Source organism: Bombyx mori, chromosome 1, assembly GCF_030269925.1.
Source record: "Bombyx mori chromosome 1, ASM3026992v2".
NCBI classification, from domain to species: domain Eukaryota; kingdom Metazoa; phylum Arthropoda; class Insecta; order Lepidoptera; family Bombycidae; genus Bombyx; species Bombyx mori.
The window spans coordinates 6,129,621-6,153,785 of NC_085107.1; the positions used below are offsets into that span (position 1 = coordinate 6,129,621).

At 42.8% G+C, this 24,165-nt stretch overlaps 1 protein-coding gene across 1 annotated transcript in view; it reads left to right on the forward strand.

Moving 5' to 3' along the window:
• Positions 1-59: 59 nt before the first annotated feature.
• The window catches only part of Titin2 (titin-like protein), a 54,270-nt gene continuing 30,164 nt past the window's right edge, over positions 60-24,165 (forward strand). Inside the window, 4 exon segments of the mRNA NM_001098373.1 lie at positions 60-950; positions 7,836-8,294; positions 9,672-10,025; positions 20,583-20,901. Coding sequence (NP_001091843.1) covers positions 60-950; positions 7,836-8,294; positions 9,672-10,025; positions 20,583-20,901 — 2,023 coding nt within the window.

The following is a 24,165-nucleotide window of genomic DNA, read 5'->3' on the forward strand; positions in this document are numbered from 1 at the left end:
TTGAATATGAAGGAGATGAATCGCAAATAATTGATGACTTAGAAAAAAGTAAAATTGAAATGCCAGATGAATTTCTACACATACCGAAGATGGCAACACATCTAATAATAGAAGACGTAACTGAACTCACTGAAACACTAAATGAGGTACTTCAAGAATCTGCTAGAAAAGTACACATCACGGAAAAGAAACCGGAAACAGATGATGTTCAAACCGTTAAATCAACTAAGCGCCTAATCAAAAAGAAAAAGGGATTGAATGAGGAAGTAACCGAAATCACCACAGTGCAGAAAGACGACGAGACTCCTATCAAGACGATCACTGTGATAGAAGAAATTACACCCGAAGAAAGCAAGCCAAAAGAAGTTATTGAGCTACCTGAAGAGGTAACAGTTGAGGACAGTAAGACACAAGAAGGTAAGCCAAAACAAAAGAAAATCACAAAGCGTACTATTAAAAAGCGGGTAGGGCCTAAAGTCGAAACTACACAAATCACCACTGAACAAGAAGACGATAAAGAACCTATAGTTTCTATTCAAACCACAGAGGAACTCATAGATGATTCAACTACACCACTCTCAGACATCGAACCTGATACCGCTCAGGTCGTCGAAGAAACCCCAGAGACAGTACAAATTACACAAGTCAAAACTGAAACAGGCGCGGACCAAACTGTCAAAACAACTAAGCGCGTAATCAAAAAAAGAAAAGGATCGAAAAATGAAGTCACCGAAATCACCACAGTCCAAAAAGACGACGACACCCCGCTAACGACGGTCACTGTGGTAGAAGAAACTACCCCTGAAGAGAGCAAGCCAGAAGAAATCATGGAGTTGCCTGAAGAGGTAACAGTTGAGGAAACTAAGACGAAAGAAGGTAAGCTGAAACAAAAGAAAATCATAAAGCGTATTATTAAGAAACGGGTAGGGCCTAAAGTTGAAACAACACAAATCACTACTGAACAAGAAGACGACAAACAACCAGTCGTTTCTATTCAAACCTCAGAGGAACTCATAGATGATACGACTACACCGCTCTCAGAAATCACTCCAGACACTGCTCAGGTCGTTGAAGAAACCCCTGAGAAAGTACACATTACACAAGTCAAAACTGAAACCGGCGATGTCCAAACCGTTAAAACCACTAAGCGAATAATCAAAAAGAGAAAAGGACCTAAGGAAGAAGTCACCGAAATCACTACAGTCCAAAAAGACGACGAGGCCCCTGTGACAAGTGTTACTGTAGTAGAAGAAACTACCCCCGAAGAGAGCAAGCCAGAAGAAGTTGTTGAGTTGCCTGAAGAGGTGACTGTTGAGGAAACTGAGACACCGGAAGGTAAGCCAAAACAAAAGAAAATCACAAAGCGCATTATTAAAAAGCGGAAAGGACCTAAAGTCGAAACTACACAAATTACAACTGAGCAAGAAGACGACAAACAACCAGTCGTTTCAATTCAAACCACAGAGGAAGTCGTAGACGACACGACTACACCACTCTCAGATATTACACCAGACACTGCTCAGGTCGTTGAAGAAACTCCTGAGAAAGTACATATTACACAAGTCAAAACTGAAACCGGCGATGTCCAAACCGTTAAAACCACTAAGCGAATAATCAAAAAGAGAAAAGGACCTAAGGAAGAAGTCACCGAAATCACCACAGTCCAAAAAGACGACGAGGCCCCTGTTACAAGTGTTACTGTAGTAGAAGAATCTACCCCTGAAGAAAGCAAGCCGGAAGAAGTTATTGAGTTGCCTGAAGAGGTGACTGTTGAGGAAACTGAGACGAAAGAAGGTAAGCCGAAACAAAAGAAAATCATAAAGCGTATTATTAAGAAACGGGTAGGGCCTAAAGTTGAAACAACACAAATCACTACTGAGCAAGAAGACGACAAACAACCAGTCGTTTCAATTCAAACCACAGAGGAACTCATAGATGACACGACTACACCGCTCTCAGAAATCACTCCAGACATTGCTCAGGTCGTTGAAGAAACCCCTGAGAAAGTACACATTACACAAGTCAAAACTGAAACCGGCGATGTCCAAATCGTTAAAACCACTAAGCGAATAATCAAAAAGAGAAAAGTACCTAAGGAAGAAGTCACCGAAATCACCACAGTCCAAAAAGACGACGAGGCCCCTGTTACAAGTGTTACTGTAGTAGAAGAAACTACCCCCGAAGAGAGCAAGCCGGAAGAAGTTATTGAGTTGCCTGAAGAGGTGACTGTTGAGGAAACTGAGACGAAAGAAGGTAAGCCGAAACAAAAGAAAATCATAAAGCGTATTATTAAGAAACGGGTAGGGCCTAAAGTTGAAACAACACAAATCACTACTGAGCAAGAAGACGACAAACAACCAGTCGTTTCAATTCAAACCACAGAGGAACTCATAGATGACACGACTACACCGCTCTCAGAAATCACTCCAGACACTGCTCAGGTCGTTGAAGAAACCCCTGAGAAAGTACACATTACACAAGTCAAAACTGAAACCGGCGATGTCCAAACCGTTAAAACCACTAAGCGAATAATCAAAAAGAGAAAAGGACCTAAGGAAGAAGTCACCGAAATCACTACAGTCCAAAAAGACGACGAGGCCCCTGTTACAAGTGTTACTGTAGTAGAAGAAACTACCCCCGAAGAGAGCAAGCCGGAAGAAGTTATTGAGTTGCCTGAAGAGGTAACAGTTGAGGAAACTAAGACGAAAGAAGGTAAGCCAAAACAAAAGAAAATCACAAAGCGCATTATTAAAAAGCGGAAAGGACCTAAAGTCGAAACTACACAAATTACTACTGAGCAAGAAGACGAAAAACAACCAGTCGTTTCAATTCAAACCACAGAGGAACTCATAGATGACACGACTACACCGCTCTCAGAAATCACTCCAGACACTGCTCAGGTCGTTGAAGAAACCCCTGAGAAAGTACACATTACACAAGTCAAAACTGAAACCGGCGATGTCCAAACCGTTAAAACCACTAAGCGAATAATCAAAAAGAGAAAAGGACCTAAGAAAGAAGTCACCGAAATCACCACAGTCCAAAAAGACGACGAGGCCCCTGTTACAAGTGTTACTGTAGTAGAAGAAACTACCCCCGAAGAGAGCAAGCCAGAAGAAGTTGTTGAGTTGCCTGAAGAGGTGACTGTAGAGGAAACTGAGACACATGAAGGTAAGCCAAAAATAAAGAAAATCACAAAGCGCATTATTAAAAAGCGGAAAGGACCTAAAGTCGAAACTACACAAATTACTACTGAGCAAGAAGACGACAAACAACCAGTCGTTTCAATTCAAACCACAGAGGAACTCGTAGATGACACGACTACACCACTCTCAGATATTACACCAGACACTGCTCAGGTCGTTGAAGAAACTCCTGAGAAAGTACACATTACACAAGTCAAAACTGAAACCGGTGATGTCCAAACCGTTAAAACCACTAAGCGAATAATCAAAAAGAGAAAAGGACCTAAGGAAGAAGTCACCGAAATCACCACAGTCCAAAAAGACGACGAGGCCCCTGTTACAAGTGTTACTGTAGTAGAAGAAACTACCCCCGAAGAGAGCAAGCCGGAAGAAGTTATTGAGTTGCCTGAAGAGGTAACAGTTGAGGAAACTGAGACGAAAGAAGGTAAGCCGAAACAAAAGAAAATCATAAAGCGTATTATTAAGAAACGGGTAGGGCCTAAAGTTGAAACAACACAAATCACTACTGAGCAAGAGGATGACAAACAACCAGTCGTTTCAATTCAAACCACAGAGGAACTCATAGATGACACGACTACACCGCTCTCAGACATCACTACAGACACTGCTCAGGTCGTTGAAGAAACCCCTGAGAAAGTACACATTACACAAGTCAAAACTGAAACCGGCGATGTCCAAACCGTTAAAACCACTAAGCGAATAATCAAAAAGAGAAAAGGACCTAAGGAAGAAGTCACCGAAATCACCACAGTCCAAAAAGACGACGAGGCCCCTGTTACAAGTGTTACTGTAGTAGAAGAATCTACCCCTGAAGAAAGCAAGCCGGAAGAAGTTATTGAGTTGCCTGAAGAGGTGACTGTAGAAGAAACTGAGACACAGGAAGGTAAGCCAAAACAAAAGAAAATCACAAAGCGTATTATTAAGAAAAGGGTAGGACCTAAAGTCGAAACTACACAAATCACTACTGAGCAAGAAGACGACAAACAACCAGTCGTTTCAATTCAAACCACAGAGGAACTCATAGATGACACGACTACACCGCTCTCAGAAATCACTCCAGACACTGCTCAGGTCGTTGAAGAAACTCCTGAGAAAGTACACATTACACAAGTCAAAACCGAAACCGGCGATGTCCAAACCGTGAAAACCACTAAGCGAATAATCAAAAAGAGAAAAGGACCTAAGCAAGAAGTCACCGAAATCACCACAGTCCAAAAAGACGACGAGGCCCCTGTTACAAGTGTTACTGTAGTAGAAGAAACTACCCCCGAAGAGAGCAAGCCGGAAGAAGTTATTGAGTTGCCTGAAGAGGTAACAGTTGAGGAAACTGAGACGAAAGAAGGTAAGCCGAAACAAAAGAAAATCGTAAAGCGTATTATTAAGAAACGGGTAGGACCTAAAGTCGAAACTACACAAATCACTACTGAGCAAGAAGACAACAAACAACCAGTCGTTTCTGTTCAAACCACAGAGGAACTCATAGATGACACAACTACACAACTCTCAGATATCACACCAGATACTGCTCAGGTCGTTGAAGAAACCCCTGAGAAAGTACACATTACACAAGTCAAAACCGAAACCGGCGATTTTCAAACCATTAAAACCACTAAGCGCATAATCAAAAAGAGAAAAGGACCTAAAGAAGAAGTCACCGAAATCACCACAGTCCAAAAAGACGACGAGGCCCCTGTGACAAGTGTTACTGTAGTAGAAGAAACTACCCCCGAAGAGAGCAAGCCAGAAGAAGTTGTTGAGTTGCCTGAAGAGGTGACTGTAGAGGAAACTGAGACGAAAGAAGGTAAGCCGAAACAAAAGAAAATCACAAAGCGAATCATTAAGAAACGGGTAGGGCCTAAAGTTGAAACAACACAAATCACTACTGAGCAAGAAGACGACAAACAACCAGTCGTTTCTGTTCAAACCACAGAGGAACTCGTAGATGACACAACTACACCACTCTCAGATATCACACCAGATACTGCTCAGGTCGTTGAAGAAACCCCTGAGAAAGTACACATTACACAAGTCAAAACTGAAACCGGCGATGTCCAAACCATTAAAACCACTAAGCGCATAATCAAAAAGAGAAAAGGACCTAAAGAAGAAGTCACCGAAATCACCACAGTCCAAAAAGACGACGAGGCCCCTGTTACAAGTGTTTCTGTGATAGAAGAAACTACCCCCGAAGAGAGCAAGCCAGAAGAAGTTATTGAGTTGCCTGAAGAGGTGACTGTAGAGGAAACTGAGACGAAAGAAGGTAAGCCGAAACAAAAGAAAATCACAAAGCGAATCATTAAGAAACGGGTAGGGCCTAAAGTTGAAACAACACAAATCACTACTGAGCAAGAAGACGACAAACAACCAGTCGTTTCAATTCAAACCACAGAGGAACTCATGGATGACACTACTACACTGCTCTCAGAAATCACTCCAGACACTGCTCAGGTCGTTGAAGAAACCCCTGAGAAAGTACACATTACACAAGTCAAAACTGAAACCGGCGATGTCCAAACCATTAAAACCACTAAGCGCATAATCAAAAAGAGAAAAGGACCTAAAGAAGAAGTCACCGAAATCACCACAGTCCAAAAAGACGACGAGGCCCCTGTTACAAGTGTTTCTGTGATAGAAGAAACTACCCCCGAAGAGAGCAAGCCGGAAGAAGTTATTGAGTTGCCTGAAGAGGTAACAGTTGAGGAAACTAAGACGAAAGAAGGTAAGCCAAAACAAAAGAAAATCACAAAGCGCATTATTAAAAAGCGGAAAGGACCTAAAGTCGAAACTACACAAATTACTACTGAGCAAGAAGACGACAAACAACCAGTCGTTTCAATTCAAACCACAGAGGAACTCATGGATGACACTACTACACTGCTCTCAGAAATCACTCCAGACACTGCTCAGGTCGTTGAAGAAACCCCTGAGAAAGTACACATTACACAAGTCAAAACTGAAACCGGCGATGTCCAAACCATTAAAACCACTAAGCGCATAATCAAAAAGAGAAAAGGACCTAAAGAAGAAGTCACCGAAATCACCACAGTCCAAAAAGACGACGAAGCCCCTGTGACAAGTGTTACTGTAGTAGAAGAAACTACCCCCGAAGAGAGCAAGCCAGAAGAAGTTATTGAGTTGCCTGAAGAGGTGACTGTAGAGGAAACTGAGACGAAAGAAGGTAAGCCGAAACAAAAGAAAATCACAAAGCGAATCATTAAGAAACGGGTAGGGCCTAAAGTTGAAACAACACAAATCACTACTGAGCAAGAAGACGACAAACAACCAGTCGTTTCAATTCAAACCACAGAGGAACTCATGGATGACACTACTACACTGCTCTCAGAAATCACTCCAGACACTGCTCAGGTCGTTGAAGAAACCCCTGAGAAAGTACACATTACACAAGTCAAAACTGAAACCGGCGATGTCCAAACCATTAAAACCACTAAGCGCATAATCAAAAAGAGAAAAGGACCTAAAGAAGAAGTCACCGAAATCACCACAGTCCAAAAAGACGACGAGGCCCCTGTTACAAGTGTTTCTGTGATAGAAGAAACTACCCCCGAAGAGAGCAAGCCAGAAGAAGTTATTGAGTTGCCTGAAGAGGTGACTGTAGAAGAAACTGAGACACAGGAAGGTAAGCCAAAACAAAAGAAAATCACAAAGCGTATTATTAAGAAAAGGGTAGGACCTAAAGTCGAAACTACACAAATCACTACTGAGCAAGAAGACGACAAACAACCAGTCGTTTCTATTCAAACCACAGAGGAACTCGTAGATGACACAACTACACCACTCTCAGATATCACACCAGATACTGCTCAGGTCGTTGAAGAAACCCCTGAGAAAGTACACATTACACAAGTCAAAACCGAAACCGGCGATGTTCAAACCGTTAAAACCACTAAGCGAATAATCAAAAAGAGAAAAGGACCTAAGGAAGAAGTCACCGAAATCACCACAGTCCAAAAAGACGACGAGGCCCCTGTTACAAGTGTTACTGTAGTAGAAGAAACTACCCCCGAAGAGAGCAAGCCGGAAGAAGTTATTGAGTTGCCTGAAGAAGTGACTGTTGAGGAAACTGAGACGAAAGAAGGTAAGCCGAAACAAAAGAAAATCATAAAGCGTATTATTAAGAAACGGGTAGGACCTAAAGTTGAAACAACACAAATCACTACTGAGCAAGAAGACGACAAACAACCAGTCGTTTCTATTCAAACCACAGAGGAACTCGTAGATGACACAACTACACCACTCTCAGATATCACACCAGATACTGCTCAGGTCGTTGAAGAAACCCCTGAGAAAGTACACATTACACAAGTCAAAACTGAAACTGGCGATGTCCAAACCGTTAAAACCACTAAGCGCATAATCAAAAAGAGAAAAGGACCTAAGGAAGAAGTCACCGAAATCACCACAGTCCAAAAAGACGACGAGGCCCCTGTTACAAGTGTTACTGTAGTAGAAGAATCTACCCCTGAAGAAAGCAAGCCGGAAGAAGTTATTGAGTTGCCTGAAGAGGTGACTGTAGAAGAAACTGAGACACAGGAAGGTAAGCCAAAACAAAAGAAAATCACAAAGCGTATTATTAAGAAAAGGGTAGGACCTAAAGTCGAAACTACACAAATCACTACTGAGCAAGAAGACGACAAACAACCAGTCGTTTCAATTCAAACCACAGAGGAACTCGTAGATGACACAACTACACCACTCTCAGATATTACACCAGACACTGCTCAGGTCGTTGAAGAAACCCCTGAGAAAGTACACATTACACAAGTCAAAACCGAAACTGGCGATGTTCAAACCGTTAAAACCACTAAGCGCATAATCAAAAAGAGAAAAGGACCTAAGGAAGAAGTCACCGAAATCACTACAGTCCAAAAAGACGACGAGGCCCCTGTGACAAGTGTTACTGTAGTAGAAGAAACTACCCCCGAAGAGAGCAAGCCGGAAGAAGTTATTGAGTTGCCTGAAGAGGTGACTGTAGAAGAAACTGAGACACCGGAAGGTAAGCCAAAACAAAAGAAAATCACAAAGCGCATTATTAAGAAAAGGGTAGGACCTAAAATCGAAACTACACAAATCACTACTGAACAAGAAGACGACAAACAACCAGTCGTTTCTGTTCAAACCACAGAGGAACTCATAGATGACACAACTACACCACTCTCAGATATCACACCAGATACTGCTCAGGTCGTTGAAGAAACCCCTGAGAAAGTACAAATTACACAAGTCAAAACTGAAACAGGCGATGTCCAAACCGTTAAAACCACTAAGCGCATAATCAAAAAGAGAAGAGGACCTAAGGAAGAAGTCACCGAAATCACCATAGTCCAAAAAGACGACGAGGCCCCTGTTACAAGTGTTACTGTAGTAGAAGAATCTACCCCTGAAGAAAGCAAGCCGGAAGAAGTTATTGAGTTGCCTGAAGAAGTGACTGTTGAGGAAACTGAGACGAAAGAAGGTAAGCCGAAACAAAAGAAAATCACAAAGCGAATCATTAAGAAACGGGTAGGGCCTAAAGTTGAAACAACACAAATCACTACTGAACAAGAAGACGACAAACAACCAGTCGTTTCTATTCAAACCACAGAGGAACTCGTAGATGACACAACTACACCACTCTCAGATATTACACCAGACACTGCTCAGGTCGTTGAAGAAACCCCTGAGAAAGTACACATTACACAAGTCAAAACTGAAACCGGCGATGTCCAAACCATTAAAACCACTAAGCGCATAATCAAAAAGAGAAAAGGACCTAAAGAAGAAGTCACCGAAATCACCACAGTCCAAAAAGACGACGAGGCCCCTGTTACAAGTGTTTCTGTGATAGAAGAAACTACCCCCGAAGAGAGCAAGCCAGAAGAAGTTCTTGAGTTGCCTGAAGAAGTGACTGTTGAGGAAACTGAGACGAAAGAAGGTAAGCCGAAACAAAAGAAAATCACAAAGCGAATCATTAAAAAACGGGTAGGGCCTAAAGTTGAAACAACACAAATCACTACTGAACAAGAAGACGACAAACAACCAGTCGTTTCTATTCAAACCACAGAGGAACTCGTAGATGACACAACTACACCACTCTCAGATATCACACCAGATACTGCTCAGGTCGTTGAAGAAACCCCTGAGAAAGTACAAATTACACAAGTCAAAACTGAAACAGGCGATGTCCAAACCGTTAAAACCACTAAGCGAATAATCAAAAAGAGAAAAGGACCTAAGGAAGAAGTCACCGAAATCACCACAGTCCAAAAAGACGACGAGGCCCCGGTTACGACGGTCACTGTGGTAGAAGAAACTACCCCCGAAGAGAGCAAGGCAGATGAAGTTGTTGAGTTGCCTGAAGAGGTGACTGTAGAGGAAACTGAGACACAGGAAGGTAAGCCAAAACAAAAGAAAATCACGAAGCGTATTATTAAAAAGCGGGTAGGGCCTAAAGTCGAAACTACACAAATCACTACTGAACAAGAAGACGACAAACAACCAGTCGTTTCTATTCAAACCACAGAGGAACTCGTAGATGACACAACTACACCACTCTCAGATATTACACCAGACACTGCTCAGGTCGTTGAAGAAACCCCTGAGAAAGTACACATTACACAAGTCAAAACTGAAACTGGCGATGTCCAAACCGTTAAAACCACTAAGCGCATAATCAAAAAGAGAAAAGGACCTAAGGAAGAAGTCACCGAAATCACCACAGTCCAAAAAGACGACGAGGCCCCTGTGACAAGTGTTACTGTAGTAGAAGAAACTACCCCCGAAGAGAGCAAGCCAGAAGAAATTGTTGAGTTGCCTGAAGAGGTGACTGTTGAGGAAACTGAGACACCGGAAGGTAAGCCAAAACAAAAGAAAATCATAAAGCGTATTATTAAGAAACGGGTAGGACCTAAAGTTGAAACAACACAAATCACTACTGAGCAAGAAGACGACAAACAACCAGTCGTTTCTATTCAAACCACAGAGGAACTCGTAGATGACACAACTACACCACTCTCAGATATCACACCAGATACTGCTCAGGTCGTTGAAGAAACCCCTGAGAAAGTAAACATTACACAAGTCAAAACCGAAACCGGCGATGTCCAAACCGTTAAAACCACTAAGCGCGTTATCAAAAAGAGAAAAGGACCTAAGGAAGAAGTTACGGAAATCACCACAGTCCAAAAAGACGACGAGGCCCCTGTTACAAGTGTTACTGTAGTAGAAGAAACTACCCCCGAAGAGAACAAGCCAGAAGAAGTTGTTGAGTTACCTGAAGAGGTAACTGTAGAGGAAACTGAGACACAGGAAGGTAAGCCAACACAAAAGAAAATCACAAAGCGCATTATTAAGAAAAGGGTGGGACCTAAAATCGAAACTACACAAATCACTACTGAACAAGAAGACGACAAACAACCAGTCGTTTCTGTTCAAACCACAGAGGAACTCATAGATGACACAACTACACCACTCTCAGATATCACACCAGATACTGCTCAGGTCGTTGAAGAAACCCCTGAGAAAGTACACATTACACAAGTCAAAACCGAAACCGGCGATGTTCAAACCGTTAAAACCCTTAAGCGCGTTATCAAAAATAAAAAGGGACCGAAAGAGGAAGTCACCGAAATCACCACAGTCCAAAAAGACGACGAGGCCCCGGTTACGACGGTCACTGTGGTAGAAGAAACTACCCCCGAAGAGAGCAAGGCAGATGAAGTTGTTGAGTTGCCTGAAGAGGTGACTGTAGAGGAAACTGAGACACAGGAAGGTAAGCCAAAACAAAAGAAAATCACGAAGCGTATTATTAAAAAGCGGGTAGGGCCTAAAGTCGAAACTACACAAATCACTACTGAACAAGAAGACGACAAAGAACCAGTCGTTTCTGTTCAAACCACAGAGGAACTCATAGATGACACAACTACACCACTCTCAGATATCACACCAGATACTGCTCAGGTCGTTGAAGAAACCCCTGAGAAAGTACAAATTACACAAGTCAAAACTGAAACCGGCGATGTCCAAACTGTTAAAACCACTAAGCGCATAATCAAAAAGAGAAAAGGACCTAAGGAAGAAGTCACCGAAATCACTACAGTCCAAAAAGACGACGAGGCCCCTGTGACAAGTGTTACTGTAGTAGAAGAAACTACCCCCGAAGAGAGCAAGCCAGAAGAAGTTGTTGAGTTGCCTGAAGAGGTGACTGTTGAGGAAACTGAGACACATGAAGGTAAGCCAAAAATAAAGAAAATCACAAAGCGCATTATTAAGAAACGGGTAGGACCTAAAATCGAAACTACACAAATCACTACTGAACAAGAAGACGACAAACAACCAGTCGTTTCTATTCAAACCACAGAGGAACTCGTAGATGACACAACTACACCACTCTCAGACATTACACCAGATACTGCTCAGGTCGTTGAAGAAACCCCTGAGAAAGTACAAATTACACAAGTCAAAACTGAAACCGGCGATGTCCAAACCGTTAAAACCACTAAGCGCATAATCAAAAAGAGAAGAGGACCTAAGGAAGAAGTCACCGAAATCACCATAGTCCAAAAAGACGACGAGGCCCCTGTGACAAGTGTTACTGTAGTAGAAGAAACTACCCCCGAAGAGAGCAAGCCAGAAGAAGTTGTTGAGTTGCCTGAAGAGGTGACTGTAGAGGAAACTGAGACACCGGAAGGTAAGCCAAAACAAAAGAAAATCATAAAGCGTATTATTAAGAAACGGGTAGGACCTAAAGTTGAAACAACACAAATCACTACTGAGCAAGAAGACGACAAACAACCAGTCGTTTCTATTCAAACCACAGAGGAACTCGTAGATGACACAACTACACCACTCTCAGACATTACACCAGATACTGCTCAGGTCGTTGAAGAAACCCCTGAGAAAGTACACATTACACAAGTCAAAACCAAAACCGGCGATGTTCAAACCGTTAAAACCACTAAGCGCGTTATCAAAAAGAAAAAGGGACCGAAAGAGGAAGTCACCGAAATCACTACAGTCCAAAAAGACGACGAGGCCCCGGTAACGACAGTCACTGTGGTAGAAGAAACTACCCCCCAAGAGAGCAAGCCAGAAGAAGTTGTTGAGTTACCTGAAGAGGTGACTGTGGAGGAAACTGAGACACAGGAAGGTAAGCCAAAACAAAAGAAAATCACGAAGCGTATTATTAAAAAGCGGGTAGGGCCTAAAGTCGAAACTACACAAATCACCACTGAACAAGAAGACGACAAACAACCAGTCGTTTCTGTTCAAACCACAGAGGAACTTATAGATGACACAACTACACCACTCTCAGATATTACACCAGACACTGCTCAGGTCGTTGAAGAAACCCCTGAGAAAGTACACATTACACAAGTCAAAACTGAAACCGGCGATGTCCAAACCGTTAAAACCACTAAGCGAATAATCAAAAAGAGAAAAGGACCTAAGGAAGAAGTCACCGAAATCACCACAGTCCAAAAAGACGACGAGGCCCCTGTGACAAGTGTTACTGTAGTAGAAGAAACTACCCCCGAAGAGAGCAAGCCAGAAGAAATTGTTGAGTTGCCTGAAGAGGTGACTGTTGAGGAAACTGAGACACCGGAAGGTAAGCCAAAACAAAAGAAAATCATAAAGCGTATTATTAAGAAACGGGTAGGACCTAAAGTTGAAACAACACAAATCACTACTGAGCAAGAAGACGACAAACAACCAGTCGTTTCTATTCAAACCACAGAGGAACTCGTAGATGACACAACTACACCACTCTCAGATATTACACCAGACACTGCTCAGGTCGTTGAAGAAACTCCTGAGAAAGTACACATTACACAAGTCAAAACTGAAACCGGCGATGTCCAAACCGTTAAAACCACTAAGCGCGTGATCAAAAAGAGAAAAGGACCTAAGGAAGAAGTCACCGAAATCACCACAGTCCAAAAAGACGACGAGGCCCCTGTGACAAGTGTTACTGTAGTAGAAGAAACTACCCCCGAAGAGAGCAAGCCAGAAGAAGTTGTTGAGTTGCCTGAAGAGGTGACTGTAGAGGAAACTGAGACACCGGAAGGTAAGCCAAAACAAAAGAAAATCATAAAGCGTATTATTAAGAAACGGGTAGGACCTAAAGTTGAAACAACACAAATCACTACTGAGCAAGAAGACGACAAACAACCAGTCGTTTCTATTCAAACCACAGAGGAACTCGTAGATGACACAACTACACCACTCTCAGACATTACACCAGATACTGCTCAGGTCGTTGAAGAAACCCCTGAGAAAGTACACATTACACAAGTCAAAACCAAAACCGGCGATGTTCAAACCGTTAAAACCACTAAGCGCGTTATCAAAAAGAAAAAGGGACCGAAAGAGGAAGTCACCGAAATCACTACAGTCCAAAAAGACGACGAGGCCCCTGTGACAAGTGTTACTGTAGTAGAAGAAACTACCCCCGAAGAGAGCAAGCCAGAAGAAGTTGTTGAGTTGCCTGAAGAGGTGACTGTAGAGGAAACTGAGACGAAAGAAGGTAAGCCGAAACAAAAGAAAATCACAAAGCGAATCATTAAGAAACGGGTAGGGCCTAAAGTTGAAACAACACAAATCACTACTGAACAAGAAGACGACAAACAACCAGTCGTTTCAATTCAAACCACAGAGGAACTCGTAGATGACACAACTACACCACTCTCAGATATTACACCAGACACTGCTCAGGTCGTTGAAGAAACCCCTGAGAAAGTACACATTACACAAGTCAAAACTGAAACCGGCGATGTCCAAACCGTTAAAACCACTAAGCGAATAATCAAAAAGAGAAAAGGACCGAAAGAGGAAGTCACCGAAATCACTACAGTCCAAAAAGACGACGAGGCCCCTGTGACAAGTGTTACTGTAGTAGAAGAAATTACCCCCGAAGAGAGCAAGCCAGAAGAAGTTGTTGAGTTGCCTGAAGAGGTGACTGTAGAGGAAACTGAGACACATGAAGGTAAGCCAAAACAAAAGAAAATCACAAAGCGTATTATTAAAAAGCGGGTAGGGCCTAAAATCGAAACTACACAAATCACCACTGAACAAGAAGACGACAAACAACCAGTCGTTTCTATTCAAACCACAGAGGAACTCGTAGATGACACAACTACACCACTCTCAGATATTACACCAGACACTGCTCAGGTCGTTGAAGAAACCCCTGAGAAAGTACACATTACACAAGTCAAAACTGAAACCGGCGATGTCCAAACCGTTAAAACCACTAAGCGAATAATCAAAAAGAGAAAAGGACCTAAGGAAGAAGTCACCGAAATCACAACAGTCCAAAAAGACGATGAGGCCCCTGTGACAAGTGTTACTGTAGTAGAAGAAACTACCCCCGAAGAGAGCAAGCCAGAAGAAGTTGTTGAGTTGCCTGAAGAGGTGACTGTTGAGGAAACTGAGACACCGGAAGGTAAGCCAAAACAAAAGAAAATCATAAAGCGTATTATTAAGAAACGGGTAGGACCTAAAGTTGAAACAACACAAATCACTACTGAGCAAGAAGACGACAAACAACCAGTCGTTTCTATTCAAACCACAGAGGAACTCGTAGATGACACAACTACACCACTCTCAGATATTACACCAGACACTGCTCAGGTCGTTGAAGAAACCCCTGAGAAAGTACACATTACACAAGTCAAAACTGAAACCGGCGATGTCCAAACCGTTAAAACCACTAAGCGAATAATCAAAAAGAGAAAAGGACCTAAGGAAGAAGTCACCGAAATCACAACAGTCCAAAAAGACGATGAGGCCCCTGTGACAAGTGTTAATGTAGTAGAAGAAACTACCCCCGAAGAGAGCAAGCCAGAAGAAGTTGTTGAGTTGCCTGAAGAGGTGACTGTAGAGGAAACTGAGACACCGGAAGGTAAGCCAAAACAAAAGAAAATCATAAAGCGTATTATTAAGAAACGGGTAGGACCTAAAGTTGAAACAACACAAATCACTACTGAGCAAGAAGACGACAAACAACCAGTCGTTTCTATTCAAACCACAGAGGAACTCGTAGATGACACAACTACACCACTCTCAGATATTACACCAGACACTGCTCAGGTCGTTGAAGAAACTCCTGAGAAAGTACACATTACACAAGTCAAAACTGAAACCGGCGATGTCCAAACCGTTAAAACCACTAAGCGCGTGATCAAAAAGAGAAAAGGACCTAAGGAAGAAGTCACCGAAATCACCACAGTCCAAAAAGACGACGAGGCCCCTGTGACAAGTGTTACTGTAGTAGAAGAAACTACCCCCGAAGAGAGCAAGCCAGAAGAAGTTGTTGAGTTGCCTGAAGAGGTGACTGTAGAGGAAACTGAGACACCGGAAGGTAAGCCAAAACAAAAGAAAATCATAAAGCGTATTATTAAGAAACGGGTAGGACCTAAAGTTGAAACAACACAAATCACTACTGAGCAAGAAGACGACAAACAACCAGTCGTTTCTATTCAAACCACAGAGGAACTCGTAGATGACACAACTACACCACTCTCAGACATTACACCAGATACTGCTCAGGTCGTTGAAGAAACCCCTGAGAAAGTACACATTACACAAGTCAAAACCAAAACCGGCGATGTTCAAACCGTTAAAACCACTAAGCGCGTTATCAAAAAGAAAAAGGGACCGAAAGAGGAAGTCACCGAAATCACTACAGTCCAAAAAGACGACGAGGCCCCTGTGACAAGTGTTACTGTAGTAGAAGAAACTACCCCCGAAGAGAGCAAGCCAGAAGAAGTTGTTGAGTTGCCTGAAGAGGTGACTGTAGAGGAAACTGAGACGAAAGAAGGTAAGCCGAAACAAAAGAAAATCACAAAGCGAATCATTAAGAAACGGGTAGGGCCTAAAGTTGAAACAACACAAATCACTACTGAACAAGAAGACGACAAACAACCAGTCGTTTCAATTCAAACCACAGAGGAACTCGTAGATGACACAACTACACCACTCTCAGATATTACACCAGACACTGCTCAGGTCGTTGAAGAAACCCCTGAGAAAGTACACATTACACAAGTCAAAACTGAAACCGGCGATGTCCAAACCGTTAAAACCACTAAGCGAATAATCAAAAAGAGAAAAGGACCGAAAGAGGAAGTCACCGAAATCACTACAGTCCAAAAAGACGACGAGGCCCCTGTGACAAGTGTTACTGTAGTAGAAGAAATTACCCCCGAAGAGAGCAAGCCAGAAGAAGTTGTTGAGTTGCCTGAAGAGGTGACTGTAGAGGAAACTGAGACACATGAAGGTAAGCCAAAACAAAAGAAAATCACAAAGCGTATTATTAAAAAGCGGGTAGGGCCTAAAATCGAAACTACACAAATCACCACTGAACAAGAAGACGACAAACAACCAGTCGTTTCTATTCAAACCACAGAGGAACTCGTAGATGACACAACTACACCACTCTCAGATATTACACCAGACACTGCTCAGGTCGTTGAAGAAACCCCTGAGAAAGTACACATTACACAAGTCAAAACTGAAACCGGCGATGTCCAAACCGTTAAAACCACTAAGCGAATAATCAAAAAGAGAAAAGGACCTAAGGAAGAAGTCACCGAAATCACAACAGTCCAAAAAGACGATGAGGCCCCTGTGACAAGTGTTACTGTAGTAGAAGAAACTACCCCCGAAGAGAGCAAGCCAGAAGAAGTTGTTGAGTTGCCTGAAGAGGTGACTGTTGAGGAAACTGAGACACCGGAAGGTAAGCCAAAACAAAAGAAAATCATAAAGCGTATTATTAAGAAACGGGTAGGACCTAAAGTTGAAACAACACAAATCACTACTGAGCAAGAAGACGACAAACAACCAGTCGTTTCTATTCAAACCACAGAGGAACTCGTAGATGACACAACTACACCACTCTCAGATATTACACCAGACACTGCTCAGGTCGTTGAAGAAACCCCTGAGAAAGTACACATTACACAAGTCAAAACTGAAACTGGCGATGTCCAAACCGTTAAAACCACTAAGCGAATAATCAAAAAGAGAAAAGGACCTAAGGAAGAAGTCACCGAAATCACAACAGTCCAAAAAGACGATGAGGCCCCTGTGACAAGTGTTACTGTAGTAGAAGAAACTACCCCCGAAGAGAGCAAGCCAGAAGAAGTTGTTGAGTTGCCTGAAGAGGTGACTGTAGAGGAAACTGAGACGAAAGAAGGTAAGCCGAAACAAAAGAAAATCACAAAGCGCATTATTAAGAAAAGGGTAGGGCCTAAAGTTGAAACAACACAAATCACTACTGAACAAGAAGACGACAAACAACCAGTCGTTTCTATTCAAACCACAGAGGAACTCGTAGATGACACAACTACACCACTCTCAGATATTACACCAGACACTGCTCAGGTCGTTGAAGAAACCCCAGAGAAAGTACACATTACACAAGTCAAAACTGAAACCGGCGATATTCAAACCGTTAAAACCACTAAGCGCGTTATCAAAAAGAAAAAGGGACCGAAAGAGGAAGTCACCGAAATCACTACAGTCCAAAAAGACGACGAGGCCCCTGTGACAAGTGTTACTGTAGTAGAAGAAACTACCCCCGAAGAGAGCAAGCCAGAAGAAGTTGTTGAGTTGCCTGAAGAGGTGACTGTAGAGGAAACTGAGACACAGGAAGGTAAGCCAAAACAAAAGAAAATCACAAAGCGTATTATTAAAAAGCGGGTAGGGCCTAAAATCGAAACTACACAAATCACCACTGAACAAGAAGACGACAAACAACCAGTCGTTTCTATTCAAACCACAGAGGAACTCGTAGATGACACAACTACACCACTCTCAGATATTACACCAGACACTGCTCAGGTCGTTGAAGAAACCCCAGAGAAAGTACACATTACACAAGTCAAAACTGAAACCGGCGATATTCAAACCGTTAAAACCACTAAGCGCGTTATCAAAAAGAAAAAGGGACCGAAAGAGGAAGTCACCGAAATCACTACAGTCCAAAAAGACGACGAGGCCCCTGTGACAAGTGTTACTGTAGTAGAAGAAACTACCCCCGAAGAGAGCAAGCCAGAAGAAGTTGTTGAGTTGCCTGAAGAGGTGACTGTAGAGGAAACTGAGACACAGGAAGGTAAGCCAAAACAAAAGAAAATCACAAAGCGTATTATTAAAAAGCGGGTAGGGCCTAAAATCGAAACTACACAAATCACCACTGAACAAGAAGACGACAAACAACCAGTCGTTTCTATTCAAACCACAGAGGAACTCGTAGATGACACAACTACACCACTCTCAGATATCACACCAGATACTGCTCAGGTCGTTGAAGAAACCCCTGAGAAAGTACAAATTACACAAGTCAAAACTGAAACCGGCGATGTCCAAACCGTTAAAACCACTAAGCGCATAATCAAAAAGAGAAAAGGACCTAAGGAAGAAGTCACCGAAATCACCACAGTCCAAAAAGACGACGAGGCCCCTGTGACAAGTGTTACTGTAGTAGAAGAAACTACCCCCGAAGAGAGCAAGCCAGAAGAAGTTGTTGAGTTGCCTGAAGAGGTGACTGTAGAGGAAACTGAGACGAAAGAAGGTAAGCCGAAACAAAAGAAAATCACAAAGCGAATCATTAAGAAACGGGTAGGGCCTAAAGTTGAAACAACACAAATCACTACTGAACAAGAAGACGACAAACAACCAGTCGTTTCTATTCAAACCACAGAGGAACTCGTAGATGACACAACTACACCACTCTCAGATATTACACCAGACACTGCTCAGGTCGTTGAAGAAACCCCTGAGAAAGTACACATTACACAAGTCAAAACTGAAACCGGCGATATTCAAACCGTTAAAACCACTAAGCGCGTTATCAAAAAGAAAAAGGGACCGAAAGAGGAAGTCACCGAAATCACTACAGTCCAAAAAGACGACGAGGCCCCTGTGACAAGTGTTACTGTAGTAGACGAAATTACCCCCGAAGAGAGCAAGCCAGAAGAAGTTGTTGAGTTGCCTGAAGAGGTGACTGTAGATGAAACTGAGACACCGGAAAGTAAGCCAAAACAAAAGAAAATCACAAAGCGTATTATTAAAAAGCGGGTAGGGCCTAAAATCGAAACTACACAAATCACCACTGAACAAGAAGACGACAAACAACCAGTCGTTTCTATTCAAACCACAGAGGAACTCGTAGATGACACAACTACACCACTCTCAGATATTACACCAGACACTGCTCAGGTCGTTGAAGAAACCCCCGAGAAAGTACACATTACACAAGTCAAAACTGAAACCGGCGATGTCCAAACCGTTAAAACCACTAAGCGCGTGATCAAAAAGAAAAAGGGACCGAAAGAGGAAGTCACCGAAATCACCACCGTCCAAAAAGACGACGAGGCCCCTGTGACAAGTGTTACTGTAGTAGAAGAAACTACCCCCGAAGAGAGCAAGCCAGAAGAAGTTGTTGAGTTGCCTGAAGAGGTGACTGTAGAGGAAACTGAGACACCGGAAGGTAAGCCAAAACAAAAGAAAATCATAAAGCGTATTATTAAGAAACGGGTAGGACCTAAAGTTGAAACAACACAAATCACTACTGAACAAGAAAACGACAAACAACCAGTCGTTTCTATTCAAACCACAGATGAACTCGTAGATGACACAACTACACCACTCTCAGATATTACACCAGACACTGCTCAGGTCGTTGAAGAAACCCCTGAGAAAGTACACATTACACAAGTCAAAACTGAAACCGGCGATGTTCAAACCGTTAAAACCACTAAGCGCGTTATCAAAAAGAAAAAGGGACCGAAAGAGGAAGTCACCGAAATCACCACCGTCCAAAAAGACGACGAGGCCCCTGTGACAAGTGTTACTGTAGTAGAAGAAACTACCCCCGAAGAGAGCAAGCCAGAAGAAGTTGTTGAGTTGCCTGAAGAGGTGACTGTAGAGGAAACTGAGACACCGGAAGGTAAGCCAAAACAAAAGAAAATCACAAAGCGCATTATTAAAAAGCGGAAAGGACCTAAAGTCGAAACTACACAAATTACTACTGAGCAAGAAGACGACAAACAACCAGTCGTTTCAATTCAAACCACAGAGGAACTCATGGATGACACAACTACACCACTCTCAGATATCACACCAGATACTGCTCAGGTCGTTGAAGAAACCCCTGAGAAAGTACACATTACACAAGTCAAAACCGAAACCGGCGATGTTCAAATCGTTAAAACTACTAAGCGCGTCATCAAAAAGAAAAAGGGACCGAAAGAGGAAGTCACCGAAATCACCACCGTCCAAAAAGACGACGAGGCCCCTGTGACAAGTGTTACTGTAGTAGAAGAAATTACCCCCGAAGAGAGCAAGCCAGAAGAAGTTGTTGAGTTGCCTGAAGAGGTGACTGTAGAGGAAACTGAGACACCGGAAGGTAAGCCAAAACAAAAGAAAATCACAAAGCGTATTATTAAAAAGCGGGTAGGGCCTAAAATCGAAACTACACAAATCACCACTGAACAAGAAGACGACAAACAACCAGTCGTTTCTGTTCAAACCACAGAGGAACTCATAGATGACACAACTACACCACTCTCAGACATTACACCAGACACTGCTCAGGTCGTTGAAGAAACCCCTGAGAAAGTACACATTACACAAGTCAAAACCGAAACCGGCGATGTTCAAACCGTTAAAACCACTAAGCGCGTTATCAAAAAGAAAAAGGGACCGAAAGAGGAAGTCACCGAAATCACTACAGTCCAAAAAGACGACGAGGCCCCTGTGACAAGTGTTACTGTAGTAGAAGAAACTACCCCCGAAGAGAGCAAGCCAGAAGAAGTTGTTGAGTTGCCTGAAGAGGTGACTGTAGAGGAAACTGAGACACAGGAAGGTAAGCCAACACAAAAGAAAATCACAAAGCGCATTATTAAAAAGCGGGTAGGGCCTAAAATCGAAACTACACAAATCACTACTGAACAAGAAGACGACAAACAACCTGTCGTTTCTGTTCAAACCACAGAGGAACTCATAGATGACACAACTACACCACTCTCAGATATCACACCAGATACTGCTCAGGTCGTTGAAGAAACCCCTGAGAAAGTACACATTACACAAGTCAAAACCGAAACCGGCGATGTTCAAACCGTTAAAACCACTAAGCGCGTTATCAAAAAGAAAAAGGGACCGAAAGAGGAAGTCACCGAAATCACTACAGTCCAAAAAGACGACGAGGCCCCTGTGACAAGTGTTACTGTAGTAGAAGAAACTACCCCCGAAGAGAGCAAGCCAGAAGAAGTTGTTGAGTTGCCTGAAGAGGTGACTGTAGAGGAAACTGAGACACATGAAGGTAAGCCAAAACAAAAGAAAATCACAAAGCGCATTATTAAAAAGCGGAAAGGACCTAAAGTCGAAACTACACAAATTACAACTGAGCAAGAAGACGACAAACAACCAGTCGTTTCTGTTCAAACCACAGAGGAACTCATAGATGACACAACAACACCACTCTCAGATATCACACCAGATACTGCTCAGGTCGTTGAAGAAACCCCTGAGAAAGTACACATTACACAAGTCAAAACCGAAACCGGCGATGTTCAAATCGTTAAAACTACTAAGCGCGTCATCAAAAAGAAAAAGGGACCGAAAGAGGAAGTCACCGAAATCACCACCGTCCAAAAAGACGACGAGGCCCCTGTGACAAGTGTTACTGTAGTAGAAGAAACTACCCCCGAAGAGAGCAAGCCAGAAGAAGTTGTTGAGTTGCCTGAAGAGGTGACTGTAGAGGAAACTGAGACACCGGAAGGTAAGCCAAAACAAAAGAAAATCACAAAGAGTATTATTAAAAAGCGGGTAGGGCCTAAAATCGAAACTACACAAATCACTACTGAACAAGAAGACGACAAACAACCAGTCGTTTCTGTTCAAACCACAGAGGAACTCATAGATGACACAACTACACCACTCTCAGATATCAGACCAGATACTGCTCAGGTCGTTGAAGAAACCCCTGAGAAAGTACACATTACACAAGTCAAAACCGAAACCGGCGATGTTCAAACCGTTAAAACCACTAAGCGCGTTATCAAAAAGAAAAAGGGACCGAAAGAGGAAGTCACCGAAATCACCACCGTCCAAAAAGACGACGAGGCCCCTGTGACAAGTGTTTCTGTGATAGAAGAAACTACCCCCGAAGAGAGCAAGCCAGAAGAAGTTGTTGAGTTACCTGAAGAGGTAACTGTAGAGGAAACTGAGACACAGGAAGGTAAGCCAACACAAAAGAAAATCACAAAGCGCATTATTAAAAAGCGGGTAGGGCCTAAAATCGAAACTACACAAATCACTACTGAACAAGAAGACGACAAACAACCAGTCGTTTCTGTTCAAACGACAGAGGAACTCATAGATGACACAACTACACCACTCTCAGATATCACACCAGATACTGCTCAGGTCGTTGAAGAAACCCCTGAGAAAGTACACATTACACAAGTCAAAACCAAAACAGGTGATGTTCAAACCGTTAAAACCACTAAACGCGTTATCAAAAAGAAAAAGGGACCGAAAGAGGAAGTCACCGAAATCACCACCGTCCAAAAAGACGACGAGGCCCCTGTGACAAGTGTTTCTGTGATAGAAGAAACTACCCCCGAAGAGAGCAAGCCAGAAGAAGTTGTTGAGATACCTGAAGAGGTAACTGTAGAGGAAACTGAGACACAGGAAGGTAAGCCAACACAAAAGAAAATCACAAAGCGCATTATTAAGAAAAGGGTAGGACCTAAAATTGAAACTACACAAATCACCACTGAAGAAGAAGACGACAAACAACCAGTCGTTTCTATTCAAACCACAGAGGAACTCATAGATGACACAACTACACCACTCTCAGACATTGCACCATATACTGCTCAGGTCGTTGAAGAAACCCCTGAGAAAGTACACATTACACAAGTCAAAACCGAAACCGGCGATGTTCAAACCGTTAAAACCACTAAGCGCGTTATCAAAAAGAAAAAGGGACCGAAAGAGGAAGTCACCGAAATCACTACAGTCCAAAAAGACGACGAGGCCCCTGTGACAAGTGTTACTGTAGTAGAAGAAATTACCCCCGAAGAGAGCAAGCCAGAAGAAGTTGTTGAGTTGCCTGAAGAGGTGACTGTAGATGAAACTGAGACACCGGAAGGTAAGCCAAAACAAAAGAAAATCACAAAGCGTATTATTAAAAAGCGGGTAGGGCCTAAAATCGAAACTACACAAATCACCACTGAACAAGAAGACGACAAACAACCAGTCGTTTCTGTTCAAACCACAGAGGAACTCATTGATGACACAACTACACCACTCTCAGACATTAGACCAGATATTGCTCAGGTCGTTGAAGAAACTCCCGAGAAAGTTCATATTACACAAGTCAAAACCGAAACCGGCGATGTTCAAACCGTTAAAACCACTAAGCGCGTTATCAAAAAGAAAAAGGGACCGAAAGAGGAAGTCACCGAAATCACTACAGTCCAAAAAGACGACGAGGCCCCTGTGACAAGTGTTACTGTAGTAGAAGAAATTACCCCCGAAGAGAGCAAGCCAGAAGAAGTTGTTGAGTTGCCTGAAGAGGTGACTGTAGATGAAACTGAGACACCGGAAGGTAAGCCAAAACAAAAGAAAATCACAAAGCGTATTATTAAAAAGCGGGTAGGGCCTAAAATCGAAACTACACAAATCACTACTGAACAAGAAGATGACAAACAACCAGTCGTTTCTGTTCAAACCACAGAGGAACTCATAGATGACACAACTACACCACTCTCAGATATCACACCAGATACTGCTCAGGTCGTTGAAGAAACCCCTGAGAAAGTAAACATTACACAAGTCAAAACCGAAACCGGCGATGTCCAAACCGTTAAAACCACTAAGCGCGTTATCAAAAAGAGAAAAGGACCTAAGGAAGAAGTTACGGAAATCACCACAGTCCAAAAAGACG